The sequence below is a fragment of the Humulus lupulus genome, chromosome 6, assembly GCF_963169125.1.
Source record: "Humulus lupulus chromosome 6, drHumLupu1.1, whole genome shotgun sequence".
Classification (NCBI taxonomy): domain Eukaryota; kingdom Viridiplantae; phylum Streptophyta; class Magnoliopsida; order Rosales; family Cannabaceae; genus Humulus; species Humulus lupulus.
Genome location: NC_084798.1, coordinates 209,159,982 through 209,172,361, shown reverse-complemented (window position 1 = coordinate 209,172,361; position 12,380 = coordinate 209,159,982). Strand labels below are relative to the sequence as shown.

The window sequence follows — 12,380 nt, the reverse complement described above, 5'->3', positions numbered from 1 at the left end:
ATGATTAAAGTACTGTTAAATATTAAAAAACCAAAATAAATGTCATATTTATTTTATTTTATTAAAATAAATTCACACATACTAAATAGATTTTAATATAAATATTGTATTTATTTAAAATGTTAAAATTAAAATGTATTTTTGATAAGACTCTAATAAGTGATCATCAACAAAAATGTTATAATATATAATATACACATATATAATTGTATATATATATATTATAACAGTCGGTATAGCTAAATTTCTAATTATAATGATCATAGTATAATAATTTTGTCGTGATATAATCACAAATATATATAATTTAATATAAAATTTAAATTATGCAAAACTCTCATTTTTTATGTTTTTAATAATTTTTTTTCTAAAGCATGAAATTAATATTTGTTTGATAAATTATAAATTAAAAATACTACTAGAAGCAAAAATAATATTATATTTTATAATAAAATCTATATTAAATATTTTAAAAAATATATCTATATTCTAAAATAAAAAATATTTAAAAATATATAATAAATATAAAATTATAAAAATATATTTTTAGAAAAAAATAAAAATTTTTAAGATTTAAATATTATTTATGTTATTATTATATTAAATATCTTGATTTGTATTTACATATAATAAACAAGCAATTATATTTAGATAAAAAATACATTTATTATAGAGTGTTTTCAAATAGTACTTATTAGACTAAGTGTGACAGTCAGAATCCCGTGATCTGTAAGGGAAAGATCGGGTAAACTGTGCAATCTCACACCGCCTGGGGAAGGTCAAGTGTAATAATTCTAAAACTGTGTAGGTATGAGACTACACAGTTGAAGATGGCTTAAATGGATTGATGGGTACTACTTATATCAGGAAGATGCATATTCTTTTCGGTAGCCCATCACTTGAGAACTCCAAAGTTAAGCGTGTTTGACCTCGAGTAATCTAGGAATGGGTGACCTACTGGGAAATTTTAGTGATGTGGGGCGTTACACTAAGCATAAATTATTCAATTTTAATTTTTTTTAAAAGTTGTACTAAATTATCGCCTCAAACTACATTATATATTAATATAAATAATCCAATCTGTATGGTAATTAATATAAAGACATAAAGGCACAAACATCATCAATCTTATATCCACGTCATCCTTTCTTTTTTATTTTACAAACATCTTGCTTCATTTTTTATGTGTACTCTTTGATTTTTTTTTATCTATTTTATAATTGGTATGATTTTTTTTTGAGAAATAATTAGTATGACTTAATAAATTTATGAATCCAAACATCAAAATTAATGAAAAATTGGGAGGCATATTTTTTTATACAAAAAAAAACACGGTATAATGTTTATATGTGATGCAATTAAATAAAAGAGATTTTATAAAAAAAAAATACAGTCTGTGTAAAATAAAATAAAATGATAATATTTTGTTTTGAAAAAAAAAGGGATAGTACAATACCACGTCATTTCAAGAATAATGCCACGTCATTTTAGCGGACCCACTGGAACCCAGAAAAAGGTTAGAGAAGCAGTTTTGGTCAGTCAGCTCTGCTGCATTTCCAATCTTCTAAAAAAAAATTCCCAAAAACTCGTCTCTCCTTTTCCAGAAATTTTTTATTCTTCTCTCCATTCCATAATAACCACAACTTTCTCATATTCCCAAATTTGTCCCCCAATTTCCCATAAATTTCACAACCAGGCCCTCTTTTCTCTTCTTCTTCTTCTTCTTCTTCTTCCATTTCCAGGCAAGCCCAACTCAACCCAGTCTTGCTCTGAGTTATCTCTCTCTTCTCTCTCTCCTCAATCAGGGTTTACAAGTCTTCGTTTTTGCAGGGAGGAATAGGGTTCTGCGTTTGAGATCCGAGATCTTAAAGCAGTGCCCCTCATTTGATCTCGTTTCCTATTCATGTGTTGAGAGCTAATCTTTATACTTCGAGAAATGGGTTTATTGTTCAGTCGGATGTTCTCTTCGGTTTTTGGCAATAAAGAAGCTCGGATCCTTGTCCTCGGCCTCGACAATGCCGGAAAAACCACCATTCTTTGTGAGTGTTTGTTTGTCTGTTTTACAAGTTCATTGGATAAGTCTTCCAGGAGTTGAATTTCGCTGAATTATGGTCTTCGTGTTGAATTTATTTTGCAGATCGGCTTCAGATGGGGGAAGTTGTCTCCACCATTCCAAGTTAGTATTCCTTCCCTGTACTTGGATTTGTTTGTTGGTTGGTTGTCGAGAAATTTTTAGATTATATTATATGTAAATAGTGTAATAAGGAAAAATTCAATAAAGAGTTTATTCATTATGGAATTGGAGTGAAGTAATTGCATGGGATATAATGTTTACAGTTTTGGGGTACCTTTTGCTTAGAATATCTCATTGATTAATAGTTTTAATGCTCCTTTGTTGCAGCAATTGGATTCAATGTTGAAACAGTTCAGTATAACAACATCAAATTCCAAGTCTGGGATCTGGGTATGCCATTATATTCCTTGCATGGCTAATTTCAAATGCCAAAACATGAATTTTGTTTTCTTATTATATGAAATTGCTCAGTACAGACTTATTTTAGGAAATACCAGAAAGAACTAAATTTTAACTAATGATGTTGTGGTTACCTAGTATTTGTTAATACTATTACATTGATGGTTAAGTACATATATTTTCTAGGGTCAGATTGTTATCCTTTATAGCTATTGTTATTCACACTATGTATTATTGCTTAAACAAAGTCTATATTTGGGAAATATATACATAGGCTGTCTGAATTTTGCATGCTTTTGGTGTTTAGAGGATGTGCACTTTGTGTCTGGATCATGATTTGGGTTGTTAATATATTAGATTTGTTTGTGATCGCTACTTTTTACAAAGATCAATAGGGCACTAGGTCGTATGTTCATGTAACTCTAGCATTACAAGATATACAAAAAATGGGATATATATATCTACCATTTATAACATGGCTAGATGCGCTTATAGTTTATATAATATGTATTATGTTGTACATATACATATATATTTATAGAGTTCAACTTCAACCTGTTATCGTCTGGTTCTAAGGGGTGCATTATGTTGATTGTATCTTAGTTTCTTGGAACAAAATGGTGTCCTGTTGCAACTTTACCCATATAAGAAAAGAAAGAATAGGACATTGGATTAATCTATCTAGTTTGATGGTTAATTTGACTAGTGACAATTGATGACCACTTTCTAAGATTCATCATATGGTTTGTGTTGAATTTATTTTGAAGTGATCTGGGTAGTTATTATTTAAATGTTAAAATCTTTTTATACACTCATTCCTAATCACTAGGGGTGTATTTGGATTAATTTTGTGGAGCAATGATTGAGTTGCATGTGGCTCTTTTTAGAAGTTAGGATCATTTTGCTGACCAATTATTTGTGTTGTTATCTTGATAGTAGCTCTCTTCATTTTCTTCTAGTTATTTTAGAATTTCACACTGCCACTTTAATTCAATTTGTCATTGCAGTTTTTGTTCTTAAACGTAGAATGTAAGTTGATTATTTTATTTTATGACACTTGTCTTTTTTTTTTGTTGATACAGGTGGACAAACAAGTATCAGGTATTTTTTTTTTATTTAAGTTAATTTAGTGTTTTTGATTGCGATGGGGATAATGGTGGGAAGTGCAATTGTGCTGATGCACTATGTCATCAAAACTGTATGATTCACAATGTTATCAATTAAACCTTTGGGGATAGAATATTTCTTGGTTAATAATTATGTAATACATTCACATCGGATTATAATTGGATTTAAGGTGTAATTTTCTGCATGTACTATTATTTAAATCAAAACTTTGAATGATCTCTTTAATCTATTATCCTATCAGCTTGCTATGTGCATGTGTTAGGAATTGTGTAAAGTTAGTTTGAGTTGAAATATTACTTCTCATTTACCTTGGTCACCAGTTGCAACCTAATTGGTATATTTGTTTTGAATTTTAGTAAAAAAAAAAAGTTTGTTTGTCATAGTTCTTATTTTCCATTACTGTCATTTTTATTTAAGAACTTTTGGTCGAATGGCTGGACTAGATTACAGTGGCTGACTTTGAGTTAAGGTTCTAGGCATACACTTACACCATGTCTCTCTTGCAGTGCATGGAAAGAATTGGAGGATTTCATTTATTTTATTGTATGAATCAGAATGCCTAAGTTACAACTTACAAGCTTTTCATAAAATGCTTTTAGCAGAGATTTGTAAACGAGTGGCATTCATATGCCTTTTTTTTCATTTAAAAGGACGAATTATATCTGTCAAATTTTCTAACTTTGAAGACATGATAATTCTAATTGGAAGTATAGTACTTCTGTTTTATAACTACCAAATCTTTTCAAAAGGTTGAATAGTGTCTTAAATCTTGTTTTTTGTTTCTTAAAAAGTTATGTTCATGACCCTAAGGGTTAAAATTGTTTCTTTGTGTTTAGTATAAGACTCGTTTCATGGTAGCTACCTTATTTCACTTGTTTGCTCCTCAAGTTGATTACTAAATTGAAGTTACGTTATTAGTTAACATGCGCACAAGCTTACTGTCACAGGCCATATTGGAGATGCTATTTTCCAAACACCCAAGCCATAATCTATGTCGTTGATTCCAGTGACACTGATAGACTGGTAATAGCTAAAGAGGAATTTCATGCAATTTTGGAGGTATGCTTTCCTCAGGTGTTTTCAATTTTAGTTTTATTAACCTTTTCCCCTTTTGGAGATTAGTGCATTTTTCAGAGGCTTCAGAGATTTAGTTTTTTTTTTTGCATAATTCTCCATGACTGCATGGTCCTTTCCTCTTTTTTTTTTCCTCGCTGTAATTTATACTTAGTTCTATTTTGCATTTACTTTGTGATCTTACATCTCTGAATTCTAATGCAGGAGGAAGAATTAAGAGGTGCAGTTGTTCTCATTTTTGCAAATAAGCAGGTTAGTGCTGTTGCCCATTATTTGATTTATTATATATATATATAAATATTTTACTTGGTAGTTGTGAGGGTTATTGTATGTGAAAGTTGATTTTAGAGCTCTTGCATTGCATAGATTTAAGTGACAATCATCCCGTGGGTGATGAATTGACTCCTTTAACTGAATTGCTTTACAGTGCAGTGATATATTTATGCTATCCTTTTTGCTTTTACAGGATCTTCCTGGTGCACTAGATGATGCTGCAATCACTGAGGCTTTGGAGTTGCACAAGATTAAGAACCGCCAATGGTCTATTTTTAAAACTTCTGCCATTAAAGGGGAAGGTCTCTTTGAGGGCTTGGACTGGTAAGCTTTGGTAGCAGTACATGTTACTAGGAGTTTGTCTAGCAGTTAGTAATTATTTTTTTCCAAGTTGTCCTGACTTTTTACGTTTGTGCATCATGTGTACCATAGTTGATCTGGTGCGTCTCTAAAGCCTTTTATTTTATACTGTTTTATTTATACAACACTATAGCTCCTCCTCTGTTTTTAAACGCGCCTTTCATTAAGGTACATTTGAATATAAATTTTCTTGGCTAGCTGATGAAGACAGACATAGGATCCAACTGCTGCATCATTAAGATTTTACCATTCGGCATATAACATGCGTGGCTTGTTTTTGTGCTGTTTTAAATGTAGAATTGTTGAGCAGGAATTTATACTCTGCTTCAAGACAATTTTTTTCCCCCTCATCAACTTTCTCTGTTTGCATTCATGCTTTTGAGTGTACATGTAGTTCCTTGATAACAAGACTGGAAAACTACATTAAACTTCTCTTCGTCAAGCATGCAGTATGTGTAGCATGCTTCTGAAAGAACTACTTGTTTGTTAGAGATACAAAATACAATTTCGGAGAGCATGAAGTACATACAAATATATATAAAGAAAAAAAGAATCAACATACTACATGTACAAAGTGAAGGAAGTGTTTGGAGTTATCAAGCGTCCTTATCATCAAAGAACAGTTTTAATTGGGAGAATAAATGAATGTGTTCAATGCTGGAATCACACAGAGTAGAGTCCTGATTCTGCATACAGGAGTTTCTATTTTCAGCATTCACTAGTTTTGGAGAAATTTATCCTTTTGCTCACAATACCTTAAAACTCATTTATATGTTACCCTTTCAGACATATCAGTAATAACATCTTACATTTTACTGTCTTAGAAGAAATAATGCCAATCATGCTTTGCTTTTGATTTCTCTAAGTCTGCTTTTTTAACTTAAGTTTTCTCAATAAATCTAATCTAATGCTAAGAGTAATTTTTTTGTTTTTGTTATTTTATGAAGGTTGAGCAATACACTGAAATCTGGAAGTGGCTAACTCAATTTGGGTTGGAGAAGAATTACAAGATTGTTGCCGTGTGGCCATTCTGGAATCTCGAAGGTTGACGGTCTTTTACTTGGTATGACTTTCTGATAGAAAATTCTTGTCATGAGTGGTTGTCCATTGACCTACGATTTTTTTTTTCTCCCATTTTGGATTAGACAACTGATATACATGTAAAATTTTCATTATAGATTATTTGTGTTTTTGCGATAAAACAAATTCATCTATGTTAGTTCTCCTTTTGTTTGTTTTATGCGTTATGGGATATACTTATTATACTTAAGTGGTTGAATCCCTGACTTTGAAGATGGAAGGTAAGCTTATTTGGCTTACTTACTGTCCTTTGCTAAAGTGGATACACTGAGAATTTTAGTTAATCATCATAAATATTTTTTATTCCAATCATATGGAGAATGAATTAACTTGATGTGTTATTATTCTGAATTTGTTACATTTGTGATGATCTTATGTGATGGAGAATTAGTGGTGAATTAGGACTACAAACTGGTTAGATGTATTTCTTTCCCCCTATCTTTTTTTTATGTTACGATATTACAAATCCTTTGCTTCTTGCGTGCTTGTTTGCCCCTTTTTGGAATCTAATTTTCATAATTGTTTGAGTAAAGCTATTGCCTTTGTCTTATCATTATTTAACTGATGAAAATAAAACAAAACAAAACAAGCACTTGTTAGTGATTAGAACAATTACAAAGAAAGTAGTGGAGTCTTTTTTTTTTTTACTATATATATATATATTTTAAAGTGGGTTTGTTTGTATATTTAACTAATCTCTCAGTCTCTTATCAAAATCTTTTGTTTTTTTAAACTTTTCTCTAACTTTTTTTTCTCACAATTTTGACTCTCGAGAGCTCCGGCCTAATTATAGGGAAAATATATATTTTCTTAGTCAATATTACTCTGCTTTCAAGCAAAGCTATATATGGCCTTTCTAGTATTTTTTTTTTTTCAAGTTTAAGTTACAACCCAAAAATTAAAATTAAGATAATCATGATCGGAGGCCAAAACCATCAAGGAGCTTTTATATTGTATTATAACCATGCATGTTTTATTCTTCCAGCTAGCTTCTAGAGATAGTAGAAATCACTAATAGCCATGAAAATATTACTCTGAACAGCATAGAGCAGAGCAGGCCCCACTTAACTAAAGTTAAGTTTTTAACTCCACCAGTATACCGATTTGGAAGCTCATATATATATATATATATATATATATATATTTTGGATAATTCTTTTATATGAGCTTCACCTTAAATTCTACCGGTAGGACTCTCACTGTTTCTTAATCCGTGAACATTTTTTGGTGCGATTTTTTTTATGACCGTGTATATTGTAGCTATTTAGAGCATCCTGCAATTTTTCAGAAATTTCTGAATAGTTTACAATAACGAAAACTAAGTTCAAACATGTTGTTTTCCACGCGTAGAAAAAAATTTAGTCATACGTGCAACAACATGTTTAAACCTAATTTTCATTACTGTAAACTATTAAGAATTTTTTGAAAATTTGCAGGATACTCTTAATAGTTACAATATACACAGTCATAACAAAAATTGTACCAAAAATTACTCATAAGTTATAAATACTGAGATTCCTACCTATAAAGGGAAAAGGATTTTCCTATTTATATTATTTAGTTTAGTTTTTATATTATATAGCCGAAATCGCGAAGAAAATGCTTGAAAATCCTTGGAAATTTGGCTGGCTTTTGCCGTTTGGGTGATTTTTTGGGTTTTCTACGAGTGAAGTAGAAAGAGAACACGGTTTTTCAAAAAAAGCAATTATTACTTTCCAAGAGGTGGAATACTAAAAGGTCAACAAGTTCTTCTAGTGCTGACTGATTGTACTGATGTTTGATGACTTGATACTCATAATAGATTGAGTAAATCTACCAAGGGAGTCAATAATATTGGTCAAGATACCGTCACCTAGCAATAATCTACTTGATCGATGTATTATTGTTCGAATTAGCTGATCAAGCACAAGTTGTAATCAATATATCACTGGTGGATATATCAATTGTTTTAAATGCATTTTTTAATCATTTAAGTCCTAAAATACATTCTAAGACCCATGTTGTAATGCCTCAAATTTCCTAATAAGATTTAGGACCTTGATTAGGAGACCGGGAGGACTATAATTAATTTATTATGGTATTTAATGATTATATGCATATTTACGTGAATTATATTATTATATGATGGTGAATGCATGCATATGTGTTCATATTTTAATTATGAGGGCATTTTGGTAATTTGGCCGCTGTGGGCGTAATTGTGTATTTTGGGTGCATGGTTGTGATTAATTAATAAGGTCACCTTATAAGGTGGATTGGTTCGAGCTATTTGGCATGAGACGATCATGAAATGTAAATGTTCGGTTTAGTCATAACGGGTTTAAGTTCGGGGCTCGGGGTGAGTCTCGGGGTCATGTTGATGACTAGAACATTACCGGGAATTAAAGGGTAATGAGATATGATTTATTAGTATTTGATAATTTTGAGATTAGCGGGAATTGGAGAGCGTTAATTATAATTAACGGTATAGGTTGGAAAGGACAATTTTGCCCTTGGGGTGGCTTTAGGAACCTTAAGTGACCTAGGGGTATTTAGGTCATTTGGATTGGATTTATATGACTTTAAGGCTGTGGAAAACAGAACCAAAACAGAGTCTCATCCTCATCTCCTCTTCTTCTTCTCCCGTACATGTTTTCCCCTTCACTTTTCTTTGAATTTGAGAGCCCAAATTGAGGAGTTAAGCTAGGAGATCAAAGGTGAGAGCTTAGGAACTTGATTCAGCCATTAAAGGGGATTCAAAATCAAGTTTGAGGTAAGTTCCAGCCATTAGTTTCATGGTATACTCTGTTTTGGGTTTAAACTTTTAGCTTGTGATTTCATGGTAAATAGTTGGAATTAATGGAAGTTTAGTTGATGTTTAACTTGGGTTTTGATGTGGGTGAGTTGTTGATAATGTTTAGTGGTTGAATTGGGTGTTAGGTTAAGGTTTGGAACTGGTTTGAAGGGTTGGTTCCGAGGGAAAACGCAGGGGAAAGCAAGCTGGTGCTTGCTGGTTTTGGTAATGGGCCGCGACACGGCTATGGTGAGCCGCGACCTACGTGCAATTTTGTGAGGGGATTGGCTCTGTCAGGAGGGTGAGCCGCGGCCCATCAGGGCAGTTTTGGCCAGAAATAGGTTTTTGACTTTGGGATGCTAGCCATAGACCTCGGGTTGATCCTACTACACGGTTAAGTGTGGATTGATGTCCCGGAGGCTAGATATTGGTTTGGGAACCTATGTTGACCATTTTTATTGATGATATCCTATATTTGGTTATGACTAGGTGACCGCTAAAGGACTAAAAGTTGATCGTTCTCAAGGGTCGTTCTTTTAATCATTCTAGCTCGAATTTGAGGTAAGAAAATTGCACCCTGTGTAAATGTGACATGCATGGATATTATTGATGCATGTTGGTTGATTATTATATGTGACATGCATGGCTATTCTTGATGCATGTCGGTTGATTATTAAACGTGACATGCATGGCTGTTATTGGTGCATGTTGGATTGTTGAATATTATGCATATGATGCATGAGAAACATGTGTTTAGGACATGCTTTGTATACTGAGTATGATATCGTTCAGAGCTTGAGCCTTTGTGTTTATGCATGATCCTAATTGTACCAGTACCTGTTTAGTAAACATGATGAATACCTTATTTATGGATATTGAACATGTGATATATGTTTGGTGGCATGGCTTACTTGTGTATGGCACTGACTAGTTAGGGATTCTGACCTAAGAGTCAGAAACGGCACAAGTGTCGAGGACGTAGGGCTGAATGAAGATTAGATCTAATCGATATCAGCGTTGAATGGCTCTATGGCATTAATGCTGGACCGACCCTAAGGTCGAAGAACTTATAAGCGCTTGCCTGGTCTAAGACCAGATGTTCCATAGCCAGGGCATATGGCCCTGGTGACTATTTGTCACATGGCTAGGGAACGCTGTCCATAGTTACGACTCTAGAGTCGGGAGGAAGGTTATGATGGTGACCAATCACCATGCACCTATCCTGCTAAAGCTAGTGAGATGCTCACTTATTTGTTTAGCCTGGTGATCCTATCATCACATGGTTAAAGGGTGCTGTCCCCAGGTTATGACTCTATGGTCATGAGGAAGGTTATGTTGGTGACCATTCACCATACACCTATCCTGATTGAACTTATGAAAGGATAACTTATCAGTTAAGCCCTGGTGACCCTATCGTCACATAGCTAAAGGGAGCTGTACCCATTTTTGTGACTTTGGCTACCGTCACCTACCTGTTTTGGATTTATAGCCCTGAATGATTATTATGATCATTGTTGATATTATATCATGCTTTATTGTGTTTTCTTGCTGGGCTTCGGCTCACGGGTGTTATGTGGTGCAGGTAAAGGCAAGAGAAAGCTGGACCATCCTTGAGTTGGAGAGCTTAGGTGATGACGTGTACATATGCAGCTGCTCGTCCGCCACGACCGAGGTTTAAAGTGGAACTAGGGTTAAACCCTGTTTTGCCGCGTAGAACGGCCTGTTGTAAATATTTTCTTGTAGTAGACTTTGAAATTATATTTTTGGGATCCCAATGTATATATTAAACGTTTTAGTGAAACGTTACATCTTATCCAAAGATTTTAATCCCTAAACCGCTAATCACACTTAGTTACACGATTTTGGCCAAATGACTCGATTAGCGAGTTTAGCACTGTTTACAAGGCACACCGTAACGGTCCCTGGAGTTTGGGCGTTACACATGTATCATTTTGTACCGCCAGTAAGTTTATAGATAAATGACTCACTTTATCATTTAGATGCATGCATACTTTACTTACAAAATCTGTCATTTTGTATTCTCCTCTCACACTTAAAAAATTCATTTAAATCTTGTTTATTTGATCTTAAATTTAAGATTTTTCAATTAATAAAAATATCAAGTTGACGTACGTCATTATCAATTTTTGAAGCCAAACTATTATAAATTTATGGTGTTATTATTCTTTTAATTTGATTGGAAAACTGCATTTTAAAAAATTGTGTTTCTGAAATAAAAATCCGAATTTATATTTGAAAATATGTTTTTGAAAATGTGATTGGTTCAGTATTTAAAAAATATTTTTGAGTTTTCAAAAATTGAATATGTGATTGGTAGAAAATCTGAAAATATAAAAAAAATGATATATTTGTAGGATTTTAGGATACAATAATTTGAAATAAGAGAAAATATAATTTTTTTTGTTTTTGATTTTAGAACACAAAATTAGAATATTGATTTTTATTTTCAAAATTATTTTACGAATAAGTTATTCTTGTAGGTTCCACTATTTTCAAAATTTTAAAATGATAATATGAGATTTTGATAGAATTTTGTAAGAATTTGGATTTATTTTATTAGAATTTCAATTCTATTTTATTTATCACCTAATTAGTGACATGCTCGGAAAATGTATGGGAGAAAACTATCTAACGCCTATTTATTTATTACTAATTAATATGTGCTTAATTTTTTTTGTAATAATAATAAAAACAAGCACCACAACTTATCAACATTTGACCGTATAATATATATATATTTATATACTTTAACCTTATTTTTCTGATGGAAGAAAAAAATGTCAAAGATAAAATAAAAAAGCAATATTGCATGCATACTGCAGTAGTGCAGTGTACAATTTTAAGAAAATTAGATCTAAGAATTGGGGTATACAGAAAAATAGAAATTTATATGTTTTCTATCTCTTAACATAAAATGTGATTTAGTTTTTGAATTTTGTTTTTCAAAATGAGTAACCAATCAATTATTATTATGAGTCCCACAACTTTTATGTTTAGAGCTAGTTTCTTTATTTGGGAAAATACTAGTCTGGCTTCTGTATTTTTCTTAAATACGCAATTCACCTTTGTGTTTTGTTAAATGACATTTCAGACCTTATGTTTTACAAAATACATTAAAATTCTACCTTAAACCCAATTTTGATGATATGTTTTTAAATGGGTAAGTAACCATTTGGTACCTTGTGTTTTTGCAAAGTA

General features: G+C 32.1%; 1 protein-coding gene across 1 annotated transcript; it reads left to right on the top strand.

Annotated features, from left to right (window-relative positions):
* The first annotated feature begins 1,548 nt into the window (after positions 1–1,548).
* LOC133783076 (ADP-ribosylation factor 1) lies at positions 1,549–6,739 on the top strand. Its single transcript, XM_062222609.1, has 8 exons — positions 1,549–2,039; positions 2,138–2,176; positions 2,402–2,464; positions 3,556–3,574; positions 4,549–4,660; positions 4,880–4,927; positions 5,142–5,272; positions 6,256–6,739. The coding sequence occupies exons 1-8, from the start codon at positions 1,937–1,939 to the stop codon at positions 6,287–6,289; spliced, it is 549 nt and encodes a 182-aa protein (XP_062078593.1). The 5' UTR covers positions 1,549–1,936; the 3' UTR covers positions 6,290–6,739.
* The last annotated feature ends 5,641 nt before the right edge of the window (positions 6,740–12,380 follow it).

Coding starts and splice junctions, on each gene's coding strand:
- LOC133783076 (XM_062222609.1), top strand. CDS start 1,937: ATGGGTTTATTGTTCAGTCGGATGTTCTCTTCGGTTTTTGGCAATAAA. Junction 4,661..4,879: donor AATTTCATGCAATTTTGGAG/GTATGCTTTCCT, acceptor ATTCTAATGCAG/GAGGAAGAATTAAGAGGTGC. Junction 4,928..5,141: donor TCATTTTTGCAAATAAGCAG/GTTAGTGCTGTT, acceptor TTGCTTTTACAG/GATCTTCCTGGTGCACTAGA.